This window comes from Epinephelus moara, chromosome 11, assembly GCF_006386435.1.
Source record: "Epinephelus moara isolate mb chromosome 11, YSFRI_EMoa_1.0, whole genome shotgun sequence".
In the NCBI taxonomy this organism is placed as follows: Eukaryota; Metazoa; Chordata; class Actinopteri; order Perciformes; family Serranidae; genus Epinephelus; species Epinephelus moara.
This window is the reverse complement of record NC_065516.1, coordinates 35,876,357-35,897,597: the sequence shown is the minus strand read 5'-3', so window position 1 is coordinate 35,897,597 and position 21,241 is coordinate 35,876,357. Positions and strand designations below refer to the sequence as shown.

The 21,241-nt window shown below is 43.3% G+C and overlaps 1 protein-coding gene across 2 annotated transcripts in view; it reads right to left on the bottom strand.

Moving 5' to 3' along the window:
• snx7 (sorting nexin 7) overlaps nt 1-19,769 on the bottom strand; it is a 62,685-nt gene extending 42,916 nt beyond the window's left edge. For both annotated transcript variants that reach the window (XM_050056084.1, XM_050056086.1), the window contains exons 1-7: nt 19,562-19,769; nt 7,886-8,074; nt 7,650-7,760; nt 5,850-6,008; nt 4,054-4,252; nt 2,501-2,700; nt 1,318-1,404 (exon numbers count right to left, since the gene is read on the bottom strand). In XM_050056084.1, the coding sequence (XP_049912041.1) occupies nt 1,318-1,404; nt 2,501-2,700; nt 4,054-4,252; nt 5,850-6,008; nt 7,650-7,760; nt 7,886-8,074; nt 19,562-19,645 (1,029 nt within the window). In that variant the 5' untranslated portion in view covers nt 19,646-19,769. The remainder of the gene's footprint in view (nt 1-1,317; nt 1,405-2,500; nt 2,701-4,053; nt 4,253-5,849; nt 6,009-7,649; nt 7,761-7,885; nt 8,075-19,561) is intronic.
• Nucleotides 19,770-21,241: the final 1,472 nt, after the last annotated feature.

Below are 21,241 nucleotides of genomic sequence, written 5' to 3'. Positions count from 1 at the left end.
AATCACGGAAACTGTCAGTGTGTCATTCTGTCAGTCAGTCATTCTGTCTGTCCCACGTTTTTCTACTCACTGACGTGGTCAATCTATGTGAAACTGCACATAGGCATTGAGGACTGGCATAGGTAGAAGGTGACAAAGCTACCAGTGGCTATGGACTAGTTGTGTAAACCTTTCCTTTTTTACACATAAATGTCCTCAGAAACCTTCAGGTTTACTGGCTGATCTTTCCTGTCAATACAGTAACAGTAGTACGTCCTGCTGAGCTGGGACACGGATCAACTACAAAGGAGTCTATGGGTCAAAAGATTCATGAAGACGACCTCAGAAATACAGTTTTTTTTATCTGCTAACACAGGTGGTCTTCCTGATTCCTCAAATGACAACGTCTTGCAAATCAACATTTTTTATCACATAACTGATAAATGAATGAAGTCATATAAAAGCTGAATGGAAGCCGGTGTGTTTCCTGGGCTCTCATTTAGCCCAGCGTGTGGCCGCGGCGTTTCTTTGAAAGAAAACTCCGTTGGAAACCGTAACAAAGGAACTATTTGACATTTCCCTTCTCATTAGTGCAGATCTGTTAAAGGCAGAAGCAGACTGATATGCATTAGAGGCTGGATGACTGAATTAAAGCCGCCCCATTTTCACACACTCTCTCACACACACACACACACTCACACACACACACACACAGCTAATTAAAGCGTGAATACAATACACATCTGTGGGGAAAAATCTCTGTCCTGCTTCTTAATTAAAATCTCACAGATGGATTCTGATGTGGGTGAGGGGGATACACACCTGCAAATCCACACACACACACACACACACGCGCACACACACACAACATGCTCAGAGACACAAACACCTCCAGTAAAGTGACCAAAAATAGCTGTGTCCTTTGCTTGTCTAACTTTCCGTCTTGGTTCTTTGTCTCCTGACATTTTGAAGCGAGTCTCCATCTATAGAGGATATGGGAATTTTCATTACACCGCGATTAGCTGCTGGGCTTACAGTGTGAAATAATATTGACAGCTCTTATTTCCACTGAGCTGAGGACTGACTTGCAGGCGACCAGCCAGGATATTTAGATAATCCTCCCAGGAAGCCCTGTTTCCTCCCCAATATGAGCCGAGGCTGGCCCTGTGGGAGAGGCCCCACTCCATGCTTCACTTTATTGCACCTAATCTCTGGGAAGATGACTGCAGGACACACAAACACATCGACTGGCTCAGAGGGATGCACTGAGGGATGAGGGGGAGTGTGAGTGTCTTATTTTCTGTCAGTGTGTGTGTGTGGATGTAAAATTGCACTCACTGCTTCTTGATCCACTTTCCTGGATGCCAGGGCTTCGCTCTTGGCTTCGAACTCGGCCTGGATGTTGTCTCTCCGTCTCATCACGGCCTAAGACAGGATTCCCACAACAAGGCACCTTGGTGAGTGATTTTAAGTGTAATTCTACAAATGTGCTCAACAGAAGATAACGTAAAAAAAAAGAGACAACAGAACCTGCAGCTAACATCTCTGTCCGCCAAACAGTCTCAGGAAATAAACTCAGGCGCAAATAATCTGGAACAAACTTCTTGTTGTGCATTTCTGTTTGTGTTCCCAGTGCATCTAAAGGGTCAGGCAAATTACCAGGGATAGGAATCGGCAGAGGGCCCATGATTTGATAATGTCACGATACTTCGGTCACAATATGATATTACTGCGACATCACGATAAGATGAGTATTGCAAATTATTTCCACAAAGGAAAACTTCAACATCAGTTTGACCTCCTGAGATAAAGTTTCAGTCTGTTCATCGACTTTAATCATTTTTTATTGCAGCAACATGTGACACAGAGCAGACACACTGACCAACACTGTCATAACACCTGTCAGAAATGCTGCACACACCTGACAGATCATAACACCTGTCAGAAATGCTGCACACACCTGACAGACTGAACTGTGGGCACATTTAACGCCCTCTTAGAGGTCAGATGAGCCAAACACTTTACATGCAGGTATCCTGCTGACTGAGGGACAACACACATGCAGGTATCCTGCTATAATTACACAACCCATTTAATAGTGTTGTCTGTTACAACCACAATCCCAATTCTTGTGCTGCATTTTGCAGGACCTCTGCAGTGTTTTTTGTTTGGAGTCGGACACACTTCGGTTAATAAATCAATTATTATCAATTATCTTTCATAAAACAGGCCCCAGCTCAACATATGAACCAGCAGAGAAGTCTCCTCCAGGTCTCCTACAGCAGTGGCTCCCAACTGGTTCAGCCTTTGGGTCTAGATTTAGTCATTAGTTCAAGGTCCACACAGTCTAATATATTCTGCGTCATGCTCCATTCTTTTACAAACCTGACATATTTGCGAGTCACTTGCGGTCCATTCAGAGTGGACCCTGACCCACCAGTTGGGAACCACTGTCCAACAGTGTCTTGTGTTGTGAGGTGGATCTGAGAGGTGAGAGGTGAGAGGTGTGGTCTGGGCTCACCTTTAGGGTCTCAGCACAGAGGACGTACTCGTGCAGAGCGGGCACAAGCACCTCAGACAGATGGTGGATCTGCTCCTCTGTTTCTTTACTACACTGCTCCACACAGCCGGCCACACCCTTCAGAGGCTCCGCCAGCTCCTCCTCTGACCCAGACCACTGGGTGTAGGTGGGGCTGCACTGCTTCAGCTCATCCACATACTCTGGAAGCACAGAGGACACATTTAGGCCCTGTCTACACACAGACAGACATTTTGGTGAGCCCATATTTTCTCTTTGTTTTGGCCTCTCGTCCACACAAACAGAGGTTTAGGTCACCAAAATTAGATTTTCTATAACCCCTTCTGAGGTGCAGATCTGTCAAAACTCCAGTTACTCCAGTTGATGTCTGACTTAATCCTGCACGAGGACGGGGATTCAGTAAGGCAACCTTTGCAGCGTTATTCCTCTTGGCCTTCATGTGTTCATCTTACTACAGTTTGTTGTGCTTTTTCATGTGGTTGAACAAGTTAGTCATGTTGCTTTGCAACGCAGACACAAGCCTGTTGTACACTAAGTGCTAAATACTTCCAGATAACTGATGATGATCTGTATAGAGGGACCAGCTCTTCGCCTTCTGCTTCAGACATTTGATTTTGGTTTTGCCCGCTTTTATACAGTCTATGGTTCTATATTTCTCTTTTATTCTGGACTGCAGCTGCAACATTCAGGACAGTTTTTCATAGGCTGCTGGTGCAGTGCGCATCCACAGGAGCGTGACTGCTGCCACGGATGTTAGTTTAGGAAGCGCCTGATTTGATATACAGCAGAGGTTTCTACGAGCAGAGCGAGAGGGAATTGTGGAAAGCCTAAATTGTGATCATGATTAATATTCAATGAACTGCAGAGCCCTGCTTCACATAGAGCTCAAAAGCCTGTTCAACTGTTTTAATTATTTATTTATTTTTTATTTCATTTGAGTGATTGTGCATAGCAGTGTCGGGACCAAAAAAATAATCTGTGTGGCCAATAGGCAGCATAGACACAGGGAACAGGGGTGGACCAAGGATGGACCCTTGTGGCACACCACAATTAAACTGAATTAAAGGGGCTGGTGAAAAACATCATTAATGTAACAAGACATCCAAATATTGAATGGTTTATACTGGACAGACAGATAAAATGTTAAAAGCTGAATTTAAAAGCATTTAACCTGAGACAGCTACAACAGAGACATAAATGGAGAGTGTGTTCTTCAACCGGCTTATTATTGATAACAGAGTCCTGAATTGATCAAACAGCCCCACTTAATGTTAGTTTAGAAATTCAGGGACATTTTGTACATGAAATAAGAACAACCAGAAAGTAAAAAAAAATACTTATGGATATGTAATTTTTAGATTTGATTTGATTTGTTTTCCATCTTTTTTATGGGTCAACATAGTTCAACTTCATCTTCCATTATTTTTATTTTTTACTTTTTGACTTGACTCAATTTTGGCCTTGCTTCGTTTCAACACAGTATCTAGAAGTCTTACATTCTGTAAATGAACCCCTCAGTGTGCCTGCTGCAGTACCTCTCTGTTCCTTGATGATCCTCTGGGTGACTTTATCCACAGAGCAGATCTTGTTACTGAAGTCCTCCACATACTCCTGCATCTGAGTGAACTCCTCCGGCCGGCTCCTCAGGCCTCGTACCGAGTTGGCCACCGCCCTCACCGTGTCCCCCATCCTGCTCAGGAAGCCTGGACCCTGTTTCTTATGAGACTGCAACTCCTGTCGGGGTCACACACCGTAACTTTGATTAAGAGGTGCATCAGTGTTGATCCAGCTCCTAAAAATGTTCATACTGGTCTGAATGCATTACATGCAGTATGACTTGATTTTAAGAGACCATAAATAAGATGCCTGACTGGAGAAACAATGCAGAATAAAGAGAGGATTTGAGATGAGCTGCAACTATTTGGCTCCATGACATCAAACAGTAAATATGTCTGCAGCTTAGTGGGGAAATATTACGTTCTGCTTTAAAGTCTTACAAGCTCAATTTAACATGATAGGCATTAAACAAGTAGTGCAACCTTTTGGAAAATATTTTCTTTCTGAGAGTGAGATACGATGATGGATATCACAGTACAGTTCAGGGGGCTGACTAAAGCTGGAGCCAGGATGTGGTTAGCCTAGCTTAGCATAACCTTCCTACTAACAGCTCTACAGCTCACTGATTTACATGCTGAATCTCATTTGTTTAAACTGTACACAAACAGAAATGCAGTAAGCACAGTTTGTAGTCTCAGGGCAGAGTTCTTTCTTTTTTTTTGTAGTGTATATTATGCTTAATTATGTAACACTGGGTAGTGGAATAACTGATTATTACAGTGTGAGTAAGAAGCTTTCTCTATAAAACCGATTTCTTGATCCAACATATCCTTGTTTATGTGTGTGTATACTTGTACATGATACATAGTGAGGACCAAAACATGTATTTTAAGAGCAGAGTGAGGACATTTTTGACAAGTGAGGACATTCTGGCCGGTCTTCACTTGTTCATCGGCCTGTTTGAGGGTTAAGACTTGGTTTCGGGGTTCAGGTTACAGTTCGGTTTAGGTTAAGGTAAGGGTTTAGGTAAGGCATTTACTTGTGATGGTTAAAGTTAGGGACTGTTCTTTATTTATCAGAGGAAGGGGATGGCTAGGGTGTGACCATCCCTGAAGCTACAAATATTTTCCCTTGAGCCTCCCTGAGTTGCTGAGGGAAAATGCAGGACCCTCCATTCACCTTAAATCAGTTATTAGTGTTTTAAAACTTACCCTTTGATGTTTGAACGTTAAAAATTGAAGAAGAATTCATGGAGTTGACAAAAGCCTCAGTTTTTCCACTCTTGTTGTGCATGCTGGTTAATCCATGCAAACGGGTTATTTTTTCCCCAAAATTTTTAAAGGAGACGTAGAATAAAGTAATCTTGATGAAATACCATTAATTTAAGATGAGATTTAATTATGTTTTTTTAAGTTACTTTATTTAAGTTAAGTTAAAATTTTATAGTAAAAATGTGCAGGTTTGGAAGGAATATTTTCTTTAAAAATCCCCAAATTATCGGCCAAATCTGGAAAATCACCAAAATCTGAAGAGCATGTTTTCTTTAAAAACCGATGGTAACACAATAACACAGCCATTTAAATTTGTATGCCACTCAGGAGTGAAAATAAAAAACATAAGTCCCTCCCTCTGCCTCCCCTTTTTTGCACCACCCCTCCTTCCTCAATAATAATAAACATTTACAGTAAAGGGGCTAGGGAATGCATTGTGTCAATCAGGGTCCACAAAAGGACAAAAGCACAAGAATGTGTGTCTGTGTGTGTGAGAAAGAGACCTGTGCAGTGAGGAAGACTTTGAAGTGCTGGCTGAAGGACAGTATGGGATGCTCAGAGATCTTGTTGAGGAAGCGGTGCAGGGCTCTCCTCCTGGTCTCGATGAAGTCGTCGTTGAAGCGCTCCACCATACCTTTCATCACAAACTTCTCAGGCAGCGGCTGGAACAGCGAGACACAAATTCAGTCCTTGTATGTGTGCAAGGTAGGAGATTTTAAGATGCTTCATGATGCAGATGGGAATGACTCGGCATCGATTCACAAATGTCAATGATGAACTATCTAAATGTTTATTAATAACGTCCCGAAAGTGTGGCATGTAATTCTTAACATTAACTAGATTTACTGCCCCATGGTTGTATGACTCCTCCCACCAGTCCACCCTGTGGTTGTATGACTCCGCCCACCAGTCCAGTGTCTCTGACAGTCTCCATCCATGTCAGTGAAAACATGGATGCTTCACACACAGAAGATCTATACAATCAGCACAGTTTCAAGATTAGAGTCACCAATTCAGTATCTGACCAAATGTCTCCCCTTCTGTTCCTGAGATATGACGTTAAAACATGATGATGTCACAGTCAAGCTGACCTTTGACCTTTTGACCTTCATTATTTTATCCTGTTAGACATTTGTGTCAAGTTTTGTCATAATTAGCATTTGAATTCTTGAGTTATGGCAAAAATAATATTTCATGAGGTCACACTGACCTTTGACCACAAAATTCTAATCAGTTTATTCTTCAGTCCAAGTGGCCTTGAGGTGTTCTCGAGACATTGTGTTCACGAGAATGAGACAGATGCATGGTCACAGTGACCTTGATCTTTGACCACCAAAATCCCAACAGTGCATTGTTGAGTCAAAGTGGACATTTGTGCCAAATATTTAAAAACTCCCTCATGGTGTTCTTGAGATATCGCGTTCACAAAAATGACACAGACTAGGTCACAGTGAACTTGACCTTTGACCACTAAAATCTAATGAGGTCATCAAGTTGAAGTGAATGTTTGTGCCAAATTGAAGAAATGTCCTCAAGTTGATCTTAAGATACCCCGTTCACAAGAATGAGATGGATGCAAGGTCACAGTGACCTTGACCTTTGACCACTGCTGAGTCCAAGTGGACATTTGTACCAAATCTGAAGAAATCCCTTTCAGTCATTCTTAAGATATCGTGTTTACAAGGACTGGAGGGACGTACGTGCAGAGGGACAACCTGAAAACATTCTGCCTCGGGCCACGGCTGTCGCAAAACAGAACAGGACGTTAGTGATTTTCTTTAAAAACTAGAGGACTGGGTTGATTTTTGTGTTTATAACAGGAGGGTCAGATGAATGTTTAATTAGTCTGAAGTATCTATTTTTGGACAAGGAGACTGTGTCTGCAATGAGGGGAGGTAAAGATGAAAATAAATTAGTTTCAAAAACCCATTAAAAAATAACTGCTTTTTATTTGTTCAGAGCACAGATCTGTGAATATCAGATGAATGCTTTTGTATACATCTCTGTCTCATGTACTGACAACTCTGAATATTTCAAAATGAAATATGTCAGTTTCAGGTCGACACAAGCTGATTTTCATACTGTATGAAAATGAATGAAAAACCAAAGTAATCCTAGACGGAAAGAAAATTATCTTTAAAACCCTGAAACTCCACGGAGTGCTTTGGAAAGTGGTTGGCAGTAATGTTCAGTATGTGTGACTTGTGGAAAATGAGCTGAAACATCCAAAACCTCTGGTACGGTCCAAGCAGGCCACAGATGTGTTCAGCAGCTGCTGTGGTGATGGTGGTGCTGATACGTACGTGGACGATGAGTGTCGGGTGGTTTTCTTCCAGTCTGCTCCGGAGCCACAGGAAGTCTTGGTAGCGCCGGCGTACCTCGTACTCACTGGAGTCAAACTCACCCCGCGTGGTCTGCAGAGAGAAGTCACAGATCAGTATCAACACAGCAGAATATACTCCTCCAGCTAAAAGACAGATCAAATACGCATTAAGGAGAATTCTTAGCCAGTTGGCAATGTACAGTCAGAAGTTTCCACCTTGGTCACCACTCTGTACATGATGAAGGTTTCGATGGCAGTGACATGGCTCTCTGGGTTATCCACAGTGATGAAGATGTCTTTGGTGTTGGCATCCTGCTCCTCCTCCTCCTCCTCCTGTAGTGTGTACTGGTTGACCATGGAGCTGGGAGAGTTGGGCATGGAACCTCCATCTGCCAGGGATGTGTTCTGGACCAATGAGACGATGTCGCTGTTAGCACACAGTGATGTTCTACAAGTTCTGTCACTTTTCACGTAAACAACAAAGTGCAACACCAGGAACGTCTCTGATGGGAGACTTCCTCAAAGTCTGTGCCGTTAACCCCCTGTGTATAGGCTAATTCCTTGCACCTGTCCCATCTCTATGGCCCCTTTGCCACTGCACAAAAACCTCTGACACCTGCCAACATCTGGCTTTTTAATGCAAAGGAAAAAGTTAGAGCCGGCATTTACACTTGGGTCAAATGACTGCAGTAGTCGGGGTATTCACTGACTCCAGCTCCGATCAGCAGGGATGGAAATACAACACCTGGGTGAACACGCTAATTTTGAACCCCTCAACTGGCAAGATGCAATGACAGGATGCCACAAAATACGCCCAAACAGCACTCAAATATCTATTCAAATTAGTCTGCACTGGGACAGAAAGAGACTGAACAAGAGACTTTAAGATTTATGAAAAGAAGCAATTAGCAGTGTCCCGGTACACAGCATAAGCAGCCGGCTCCTCCTCAGCTGTATCCCGTTAACATAGCAGCAGAGAAGCCGGACTTGCTCGAACGGTCCGCTGGAAAACCGAAGGTCAAGGATGCGGCAACGCGGCCCTGCCACGGCAGCCGCCCGTGGGCAAACAAATCACCCCCAATTTCCACCAGATACGTGTTGGTTGCGTTTACGCTCCGGAACGGCAGCGTTGCCGATCCGTTTCAATTCTAGTCAATGTGTGTGTTTCCACCGGCTGCGGCGGAGCTGCGCTCCTGCTCCGTCACAGCTGTGGCGCTCCAGAGCCCTCCGCAACAGATACGCAGGACTTCTATTTTTGCCGGACGCCGGAGCACAACGCAGCAATTCAGCACAGAGCAGCAACCTCGAATCTGTAGGGGGGAGGGGGGAAGACACGACTCACGGCAGTATTTTGAATTTGAGTGCAGTAACCGTTTTGGCCACATTCTTACATACAGCGCCTTTAAATTTTAGTTTAAATGAAAGTTGAGTCCCTCATTTTAGGCCGTCAAAATGTCAAAAGTTTGGCGTGGCCTTAATTAGGGCTGGGCGGTATGGCGTAAAATCAGTATCACGGTATTATTTTGGGGGAATGCGGTGACGGTATGATATCGCGGTATCGTCTACTCTCTTTTTCTTACACCTTAAATAAAACAATTTAAAAAGCCATACAAGTCTAGGATGGAAACTACTTATTGTCAGAAGTAAAACAGTTGCTAATCCATCTATTATTGTGTATAAAACGTTATATAGTATGTATAAACGTTAGAGGGAAGAGGGAGGGCCGGCGGCTCCCGGGCCCCATTCTCCCACGGGCCTGGGTTTGGTGCAGTCGGCCTGGCCACCTCCATCACGTAGCGAGGGAGGTGCGTGAGGCAGGCAGGCAGGCTGCCGGGCCCCGTTCTGCCGCCGTAGCCGGAGTGCTGTGGTATGAAGGTAACCACAAAAGCAGTACCGCGGCTCATGTTTACTGCAGTAAGTTACCGTCACCGCGAATACCGCCCAGCCGTAGCCTTAATGGATACCTTACGTTCCCTTGAAGCCCATGGGTGTTTTAAATTAGACTGCTCCTCAATATATTGAGACATAAGCACACAGCAGGTTCAAAAGTCTGAGACCACAATGAAAATCTAACATTTTCACCTAAACCTGAAAATAATCAGAAAAGAAGTATGGTGCGTTTCTGTCCTTTGTTATTCCCCAAGTAGATCACATATCCCCCTGGCATTTAGCTCAAAGCACCACTGTGCCTCAGTCTCACAGAACCGGCAGCATGGCTATAGACTCTTGAAGGCAACACACACCAAGCCCATTGTTTTTGCATGCAAGCAGCACAAAGCAGAGTCTTGATAAATCAGCATGATGCATCGTTGTCCTACTTCCAAGCACTGACGTTTGTCAGCTCACAGGAAAAACAGCACTTTTAGCAAAGTTGCTTCCTGGATTGGCACATCCTGGCTCCTGTACCCTGACTACTTCTTCCATCTGTATGACACATCCAGTGTGTGTTGTGACCATGAAATGATGCAATGCTCCGACACTTGACGCCTGACAGTGTTTTGTACTGTAAGCTGCTTCTTCAAAAGTGCTTTTTGATTGGTTGAATAGCTTCAGAGAGCCCCTCCTTCCACACCTTCCCACCGAGTCCCAGGATCAGACAGTTCACTCAGTGATTGGTCAGCTGCGTGGAGATGCAAGAGGAGCGAGGGTTTGAACTTCTCTGGCTAGCTCTTCTTTTACCCTTCACACAACTATTTCCATCACTTTGATTGTGAGCTAACGAGTGCAACATTATGAAGGTCTTCCAAGAAAGCGTGTCTGAGAATTGGGGTGGGCGATATCGAATATACTCGATGTATCACAGCTTGTTGCACGTGGGAAGTAAAAATGACCATATCACGAACATTGAGTCTAAAAGGTTACGTTATTCTTTCAAGCCACAAGCATGAGACTCGATCTGTTACAACTCTTTCCCTCTCACAGAACACACACATGAAGAATGACTCACAAACATTATCTGACAGAGGACAGGAGACGCTGTCTCACGTTCTCCAAACTAGAGCGGGACATTATCTGACAGAGGACAGGAGACGCTGTCTCACGTTCTCCAAACTAGAGCGGGACATTATCTGACAGAGGACAGGAGACACTGTCTCAGGACACCAAAGTCACAGTGGAGCAAACACTGCAGACCTCCTGTAACAGACGACACTTCTAACATGTGTGTTGTCCCTCAGTCAGCAGGACACCTGCATGTGACGTGTTTGTCTCAGGTCTTAATCTGGGCGTTAAATGTGCCCACAGTTCAGTCTGTCAGGTGTGTGCAGCATTTCTGACAGGTGTTATGACGGTGTTGGTCAGTGTGTCTGCTCTGTGTCACATTTTGCTGCAATAAAAATGATTAAAGTCGATGAACAGACTGAAACTTTATCTCAGGAGGTCAAACTGATGCTGACAAAGACTCCTTCAGGGAAACAGTTTGTCGTAGTAAAAAATGTCATAAATCTCAATATATTTTATCGCAATATTGTAATAATATTGTATTGTGACTGAAGTATCATGTCTTCTGGCGATCCCCCCCCCCTATATGGAGTCTTCCTCTCTCTAGGACAGTCAGCTTTCCACTCTGCTCTCGAGTGTGATTCACATGTAAGCACAGACCTTTTCACAGCAGACCTGTCACATTCAAATGATCCATTTTATGCAAACACCACTGAACCATAAGTGTGCTGCCTGCAGGTCTGTTTCCTGTAACAACAGCGAGAAGCTGCTGAGGTCAGCAGCCCCGCCCCCCTTGCACTGCTCCACACTACAAAAAAAAAAGACGACAAACATGATGACTTCTCTCTCCCAGAGCGTCTGGTTATCATTTGACCCTACATGTGCTGTGGGGAGCTCCCACTCTGTCTCTTTTTCCAGGAACCGCACACACAGCACAGTCTGCTGTCTAAACTAACCAAGGTTATTAAACCCAAATGACATGCAAAGAACAACCACCATTAACATGTCTTTGTGGTGAACTGGTTGTTATGGTAACAGGCTGAGGAAAAGAGGAAGTTGCAAATCTATCTCTACTTGTTTCCAGGTACTATACTAAATGTCATCGTAAAGTGAGACAGACGAGACCGGAGCTGGTGAAAAGATGTGATATACAGCCTCCATATGGCCTCCTGCTGCACATATGTTGCATTTGCAAACTACCTGAGCCAAATGTGTCCACAGATACAACTGACTGTAAATCAGACCAGTGGTTCACGAGGAAAACAGCTTTGGATCACGTCAGTAGCAGCTCAGTTGTTATAGTAACAGCGTTAATACGGTTCAGCAGAAGTGACGGCAAAGCCCTGAAGCTGCTTTTATTTTAATATTTGCATCTGTATCTTTTCTCAGTCAGTATGTAAACCACTGCACTACATGTCATGCGTCTGCTGTGTACAGTGTCGAAACTGTGTAATTCAAATTACACTGCACAACTAGAATTACTGCCCTGCGGTTGTATGACTCCGCCCACCAGTCCAGTGTCTCTGACAGTCTCCACCCATGTCAGTGAAAACATGGATGCTTCACACACAGAAGATCTATACAATCAGCACAGTTTCAAGATTAGTCACCAATTCAGTATCTGACCAAATGTCTCCCCTTCTGTTCCTGAGATATGACGTTATAACACAATGATGTCACAGTCAAGATGACCTTTGACTTTTTGACCTTCATTATTTTATCCTGTCAGACATTTGTGTCAAGTTTGGTCATAATTAGCATTTGAATTCTTGAGTTATGGCCAAAAACATATCGGTTTATTCTTGACTCCAAGTGGACATTTGTGCCAAATTTAAAGAAATTCCCCAAAGCTGTTCTTGAGATATAGCACTCACGAGAATTACATGGATGCAAGGTCACAGTGACCTTGACCTTTGACACTTAACCATCAAATCCAATCAGTTCATCCTCAAGCCAAAGTGAATGTTTGTGCCTAATTTGAATAAATTCCCTCACGGTGTTCTTGAGATATCACATTCAAGGGAATAAGCCAGACAAGATTACAGTGACCTTGACCTTTGACCTCTGACCACCAAAGATTCAGATTCACTTTATTTGTCATTTCCCTGAGTATTTACATACAAAAAGAAACGAAATACTGTTTCTCATCAGCTACACAGTGCATTAAAAAGACTAGTAATAAATAAGTTAAAAGGACTAAAAAACAAAAACACAAAAAAACAAAAACAGACATCAACAAAAGATAAATAAAATAAATAAAATAAACAACATTCGGACACACCCGGTTAACAGACAACCAAAATCACATCAGTTCATCCGTGACTCCAAGTGGACATTTGTGTCAAATTTAAAGAAATTCCCCAAAGCTGTTCCTGAGATACAGCACTCATGAGAATTACATAGATGCAAGGTCACAGTGACCTTGAACTTTGACACTTGACCATCAAATCTAATCAGTTCATCCTCAAGCCAAAGTGAATGTTTGTGCCTAATTTGAATAAATTCCCTCACGGTGTTCTTGAGATATCACATTCAAGGGAATAAGACAGACAAGATTATAGTGACCTTGACCTTTGACCACCAAACGTGGACATTTGTGCCAAATTTGAAGAAGTTCCCGTGAGGTGTTCTTAAGATATCGTGTTCACAAGGATGGGACGGACGGACAGACAACCTGAAAACATAATGCCTCTATCCATCTATCGCCCCTGCGAAGGCACAACAATAAGATTTTGAACCGTTATTTATTTATTGATCTTCTTTTTACACCGTAGGTGGAATACCTGTGACATTGACATTACATCCTGCTCTTTCTCCCCCAGCGCATGAATGAGTGAATAAAACTGTAAAATGATGGTAAAGGTGGAGACAAAGAAGGGATTGAGTTTTCTCCTCGAAGTCCTTTTTGTCCCATAATGATAAAAGGTGAATGGGCTTGTATTTGTATTGCGTCTTTTAAGTCTTCCAACTCACTCACTCACTCACTCACTCACATGCCATTCACCCATTCACACACATTCACACACTGGTGCAACCTGCTCCTCAGTTTAACACTCACATGCACTCACACAGTAACGGCACATATTGGGAGCAATGTGGAGCAAAAGGATGCTTCAGCATGCAGACTGGAGGAGCTGGGGATCGGACCGCTGATCTCCCAATGAGCAAACAACCCGTTCAACCACCTGGTACCGGTCACTTGTTAAGGAAAGACAAGGCAGATGCATTTGAACTGTTCTGTGTCTTTTAAATTCTGTTTGTATTCACTCATATTCAGGTTGATGTCGGCAAGACAAGATACTGTTCGTTTGGTCACCTGCAGTTTAATGTCAGTCTGATATTCACTCACTTTGAGCTCTGTTTTTGGTCTCCACCAAGTTAGCGAGGTAACTTTAGGGTTAACTCTGGGGTTTCTGTACTACAAAGGTGGTTCTCTATTTACCGGGATAAATCACCATGGTAACTGATGCAAACTTTATTGTAGTCGCAGTGACAGTGTTGATATTTGACACTCTGATTCATCACTGCAGCGCAGAATAACACGAGACACCTGTGTGACGAGAACTAGGAAAATAAAGTTATTAGGAAAATAATCCACACACTGTTAATCAGCTCCTGTTATTATAAATGCCACATTTGGGTCAGACAGACGTCATCAGACATTTATGAGGCTACACTTTCACTCTTTACTGCAGCAGCAGAAACAGTCTGACGTTACCTTAAAGTGTTTTATGTGACTTATTCAGAGGAGTTTTGTCGTCATCCAACTAAACAGCAAAACGTACTCTGTACTTATGTCACTTATGGCCTGGTGATACTTGCACCTAATGTAAGTCTCAGCTGATGGCAAATTTTAGGATAGTATTTTCAGTGTTTCCACATTTTCCGTTATAAGATTACAGAGCATCGTTTACATCCCATGACACTGACATTTTACTGTCTCACAGTCAGAAACTTTCTATACCATTTCATCTCATATGATATGAAGCAGCCTAATTCATTTATCTGATGATGTCACTCGTGACTGACGTGATTAACCCCGCCTCTTTCACATGAACGTGCTCGTGGCTGGATAAGAAAACCCAGAGTTGACTGAACTAGTTGATAACCAGCTTTGTGGCACCAGTTATCCAGATGGACAATGTGTTAGTCAAGCCAGACAATGAATCCTTAGTGAGTTAAACTGGTTTCGTAGTACAGGCCTCCGGCCCTCAGGTGCTGAATACTGTTACGGTCCTGAGCAGGTAGCGTACAGGGGAACAGCTGCCTGTTGCGGCTGTTAACAACGCTTTGAGAGCGGTCACACTGTCGGTCGGGCTATTAAATGGATGGAATCATAGTCAGAGAGACTATGATTCTTCTTTCTTTGACGAAGCAAGTTACTATTACTGAAGAACACCGTATGCTGTAACCCTCAATCCATCCGTGACACAAAATGTTAATGTAAAGTCTGCACAAATGCCCCAGATTGTCACAATGACATAAAAAAACTTTATGTTCACTTGACTCAAAAATTTGACATAACTTTTTCATGTCAAGTCGACAATTTCAACAAATAATAAGAGTTAATTTGACTAAAATATAAAGCCGATTTCACATAATTAGTTTAAGGTCAATAAACAACACTATCGTTTTGCTCGTAACATTGTGGCGTGTTGGAGCTAAATGGGTGGATTTTCCCAGCATGCAATGAGATGATGTGTTTAAGGCCATTAGACAAAGAAAATTGTGTTTAAATGTGTTGTGAATCACTCACATTACGCATTACACAGTAGGGTTGTCATGAGAAACGATACTGTGGTACCAAGTCGATGCCAACATGCAAAAAATACGTTGGTACCGTAAGTACCGGATACAACTTTGCCCTCAGCGGGCCGTGTTGATTTCTGTCAGAACTGACGGGGGCAGTATAAGCGTGTCAGTCGGTGCAGAGGACGAGTGACTAAGAAGAACACCTGTTCTCCATCGTCTTTGCTAGAAACAATGGCTTCTACAAGTGCTGCTGGAGCCACAACACCTCGGCTTGTCGAAAAAGTCAGCTAGTAGGAGTCGCGTGTGGAGAGGGTTTCATTTACACCACAAGCGATGCGTTCGCGTAGCGCTCGCCAACGGTCGCTGTTTACTCGAGTTTCATTTCGGCGAGCATGTTAACAGGTTAGAGCATTCACACCGCATCCGTTCTACGCGCTGCTCGAGTTGTGCTGCTTTCGCGAACAAGCTTGAAAATAGAAGAGACGGCGATTTTTTGCGCAAGTCACGAGCAAATGGTCACGGTATTCAACAAAAAACACGAGTTTGCGTGTGTTGTGACCTCTCTCGGCCACCGTAGACATCTCGAGACCTGACAGGCACGTTTCATGTACTTAGCCATTTGTAGTGCTAAATAGTAATTCTCCAAGTGTTGGAATAATCACTGGCGCGCGAACCTGTCCACCCTGGGCTTTGGGTCCAAACTCACTTCTTCTTCTTCTTTGGGGTTTATTGGAGATTTGCAAACACGGTGCACTACCGCCACCAACTGTTCGGGTGTGGTTTGTATTTTGACAGGACAGCAGCGGCCGCTGTGCGACGCGTCTATTCGGTTTTAGTGTGAATACACATGTGCTGCTGCTACGCTTTTGGATCGCTTGCGGTGTAAATGAGGCCTTAGAGTTAAAGTTTGAAACAGTTTTAATAAAGTAGTGAATTTAAAAATACATGAGTTCTGTTTTTTATTTTTATCATGGTATTGAATGAGTATCGAGAATCGTGGAAATTCACTGGTATTGGTATCGACTACTGAAATTCTGGTATCATGACAAGCCTATTACACAGTGATTAATGCCTCTGTATTTCACGATGGTTGTAATGGGTCACAGATAATGATGTGGTAGAAGACATTTTGCAGTGTAAGTTAAGTCGTATACAGTTAGTGACGTCCCAGCTGTGTGGATATTAGAGCGTCTGACATAGTCCAGAGGTCATCTCTCTCTCGAATCAAGAAATCTAAACTCACCACAATATATTTTTATAGTTCAATGAAATTAAAAAAAGGTTGTAAAATGTGTACTCAATGTTTTTATGTTCATGTGACAAAGAATTAAATGCTCCAACAGCAACAAAGTTAAACTGACATAAAATTCCCGTCAGACAAGGGTCATGTGACACATTTATTTTGCGTCTGGTGAACTCAAAACTTTCATGTTACTGTATCGTACTTAACTAAAAGTTTAAGGTGCAAGCTGTTTCCAAAAAAATGTTCAGTTGAGTTAGCGAATTGGGGTTTACAGTGTAGACCTAACACAGCTCCTTAATGCTGGGGAAGACCTGAAATTAATTGTAAACTCATTAATTCATGGACATGTTTAGGAATCACTGTAACTCAGGACACAACCCTGAGACAGGAAGTCCATTTAAAGGCATTATAAAAGTGGACTTTATGACAGGACAGTTGTACTGTACTAGATTGTACAGATGCACATGATAAAGTGAGTGTATGACGACTGGGGCCTTGCACGTGATCGTACAGCCCGACTGCTGAATTGCAAGTAAGTAGACGAAAGCTGCAGTTCAGCTCCAGATTTGTTTGAGACCTCCCTGAGTTCACATTCTGACCCAAATCAACGCAGCACAAACACACAGAGCAAAACACAGATTAAAGCCATTTTCACCCTGATCCTGCAATGTTTCTAAAACCTACGCACCACGTCAGCACGTCTGAGAATATCAAAACGAAGTGGACACTCCATTAAAATACATTATATCTTTTCATAGTATGGTGCAGTGGCTGCAAAAGTTTGGGCACCCCTGGTCAAAATTTAATTAACTGTGAGTCGAAGATGAACTGATTTCCAAATGACATGAAGTTAAAGATGAAACGTTTCTTTAATATCTTTTAGCAAGATGACTTTTTGATTTCAATCTTTTACAGTTTCAAAATAACAATAAAGGAAAAGGGCCTGAAGCAACAGTGTGGGCACCCTGCATGGTCAGTGCTCAGTAGCGCCCCCTTCTTCTAAACACTTCCTGTATCCAGCTCAGAGTCTTTCAGTTCTTGTTTGGAGGATTTTCACCCATTCTTCCTGCAAAAGGCTTCTAGCTCTGTGAGATTCTTGGGCCGTCTTCATGCTCTGCTCTTTGAGCTCTATCCACAGATGTTTAATGATGTTTAGGTCGGGGGACTGTGAGGGGCGTGGCCAAACCTTCAGCTGGCTCCTCTTGAGGTCGTCCATTGTGGATCTGGAGGTGTGTTTAGGATCATTGTCCTGTTGTAGAAGCCATCCTCTCTTCATCTGCAGCTTTTTTACAGATGCTGTGATGTCTGGAATTTAACTGAATCCATTCTTCCCTCTACCTGTGAAATGTTCCCCGTGCCACTGGCTGCAACACAAGCCCAAAGCATCATCCATCCACCCCCGTGTTTAACAGTTTGTTCTCCAAACATACCTTTGCTCATTGTGTCCAGAAAGTTCTGTTTTACCTTCATCAGTCCACAGGACTTGTTTCCAAAAAGCATCAGGCTTGTTCAGATGTTCCTTTGCAAACTTGTGAGGCTGAATGTTGTGGTGAGGACACAGGAAAGGTTTTCTTCTGATGACTCTTCCATGAAGCTCATATTTGTCCAGGTGTGTCTGCACAGTAGAACAGTGCACCACCACTCCAGAGTCTGAGAAATCTTCCTGCAGGTCTTTTGCAGTCAAACAGAGGTTTGATTTGCCTTTCTAACAATCCTACGAGCAGCTCTCTCAGAGAGTTTTCAGCTTGACCTCCACAGTTCCTGTTAACTGCCATTTCTTACTGACATGACCAACTGAGGAAACAGCTCCCTGAAAACACTTTGCTATCTTCTTCTAGTCTTCATCAGGTCTTTTAGTTTTCAGAGTGCTAGGCAGCTGTTTAGAGGAGCCCATGGCTGCTGATTGTTGGGACAAGGTTTCAGGAGTCAGAGTATTTATAAAGCTTTGAAATTAGCATCACCTGGCCTTTGCTAATGATGAAGGTGAACAAGCCAGAGCCCTAACAAGCTCATTAAGCTCTGAGACCCTGGGAAAGCTGTCTGAGAGCTCAAGTGTCTTGGGGTGCCCAAACTTTTGCACGGTGCTGCTTTCCTCTTTTTCCACTCTAAAACTGTACGAAACTAAAATAATGCACTGATCCTGCTTAAAATGTTGAAAATCACCTTTAACTTTGTGTCTTTTGAAGATCAGCTCATCTTCTACTTACTTAATGTTTTCACCAGGGGTGCCAAGACTTTTGCATGCCACTGTATTTAAAACTGAGTGATTCATCCTCTTCAAGGTTTACTATCTTTGACTCCAGGGTTGTGAGACACAGCGCCACAGTAAGACAAATAATTTGCACTTTTCCAGCAAGCAGAGAATGTGGCACCAAACTGCATGTAGAAATATCACAATATTAAACCTGTGAATAAAGTATGACCCACAGGACAAAACTTTGGGCCTTTATCAAATCTTCAGAAGGTCTTATTTAATTCGGCTTTGGTAAAAAACACAAATAGTCGTTAATTAAACTTCCAGGTCAAATTATTTTGCTGGGTGAGCAGGTGAACCAGAGCTGCGAGTTCAAACCTGCTGGACTAAGTGTGAGTTATTACTGAGGAGCTGAGCCGAGCTACAGATTAAAAGTCCCTCATTCAAACTGCTGTGAACTTTATCAGCTGAGCAAAGACACAATGACATTATTCAACAACTGCACAGATTTGTCGTCAGTGTTTCCATGAGAGGAGCCACAGTCGGGTCCTAAGGTCAGCTCATCAGCTGATCGGGACAGTAGTGTCCTCCCTCTGTGGGAGACACTGTGTGGTCACTCTGCAGGAAACTCACACACTACATGTTAAAGTTAAAGTTAAAGCGGGTCTGTCAGCGCCAGAGTCAAATCCACGTAGCAAGAGAGCCAGTGGAGGAGCTGAGAGTCCGAAGCTGTCGCCTCACTCTCGGACAGTTTCGTCTTTACCTTGCTGAACACCTCCAGGTCTTCGTCCTCGTCCAGGTCCAACATGTGTCCCGAGAAGTCCGCGGGGACCGTCTGTCCGCTCATCTCGCTCTCTGACTGCTTAAATGAACTGAGCTCATGAGACAAACCTGAAAGGTAAACTTGCAGCACAACTTCGGAGCGGCAGAGAGACACGGAGCGGCCCACTGCAGCACTTCCGCTGACGCATTTCAAAATAAAAGCCGTCACTACTTCAGATAAAATCACTGAGTCAACATTCTCATTGTTTGCCAGGATATATTTTCAGCAGCATATTTTGTGCTTCAGAAAGGCTTCAAGAGATTTCACCTTTCTGAGAGTGTTTACAGGGCTGCAGGCATGAAATAGCAAACACAAACTTTAAAGCTTGGGTCTTCAACACGGGCCAGATGCATCAGAATCAGAAATACTTTGTTGATTCATGACAGTCACTGTGATGTGAAGAATAGAGAATGACAAGAAATGAGAATATGAGTATGTAAATATGAAATAATGAAATAAAATAGCGATAACATTATGCATTATGCTACGGGTAACACTAACACTTAAGATATAAAGAATAAAAATATGTTCATGTGTGTAACAATACACAAATATGTGCACTGTGCTACATTACACTGCGTTAACTAGTATGTAGGTATGTATGTATTTGAACTCGTGAGCACACTGAGGCAAGCCTCCACGAACAAGATAAACAACAACAGAGATAAATAGAATACAACAAAAGACCATAAAATACATAATCAAATCAGTGAAAACAAGTGCAAGCAGAGGAGAGAGTTAGTAATTAATGATTTAAAATGACCAAGGAGAACAGGTGAGTTTAACCTTAAAGGAGCAATAAGCGAAATTCATAATTTCTAGATTGAAGGAATTAAAAAATTGCTATGTGAAGAACTAGAGGTGTAATTTCATCTGGAGTATAGCATGACCTCACACACCCTCTCTCTGTGTTGATCTCCAGCCCATTGTTTACAAGCCGGTCCGGCGGCGCCTTCATGTACGTTCACGTGAATCGCCGCCTCCTCCCTCCTCTCGGAGCCCTTGGCCCTCCCTCCCTATAAAAGGCTACAGCCAGTGAGCAATGGCAGATGGCATGATGGTCCCTGTAATAAATGTAATATATTTGCTGGGATGGAGGCGAGGCTCAGTGACTAGAAGAGCTGGTAGAAGCGCTCCATAGCTGTAGGTTACTCCAGTAGCCGTAGTAGCTCTAGTGCTAACTCCAGGAGCTAACGCTAACTCTTCTCCGTGAGGCACGCAGAAGAGTAGGGACGTTAGCGTGGCAGCCGACTAGTGCTAACTCCAGGAGCTAACGCTAACTCTTCTCCGCACGCAGAAGAGTAGGGACGTTAGCGTGGTAGCCGACTAGTGCTAACTGCTATCGCTCCCGGGAGCTAACGCTAATGTTCCTACTCTTCTCCATGAGCTTGTGAGCCGGCTCACGGGCCTGGCGGGCTCACATAGAAGAGTAGGAACATTAGCATTAGCTGCCGGGAGCGTTAGCAGTTAGCACTAGTCGGCTGCCACCGGCGACTGGAGTAACATTAACTTATAGTTATGGCACGCTTCTACCAGCTCTTCTAGTCACTGAGCCTCGCCTCCATCTCAGCAAATATATTACATTTATTACAGGTACCATCATCATTGAAGTAGGCAGGG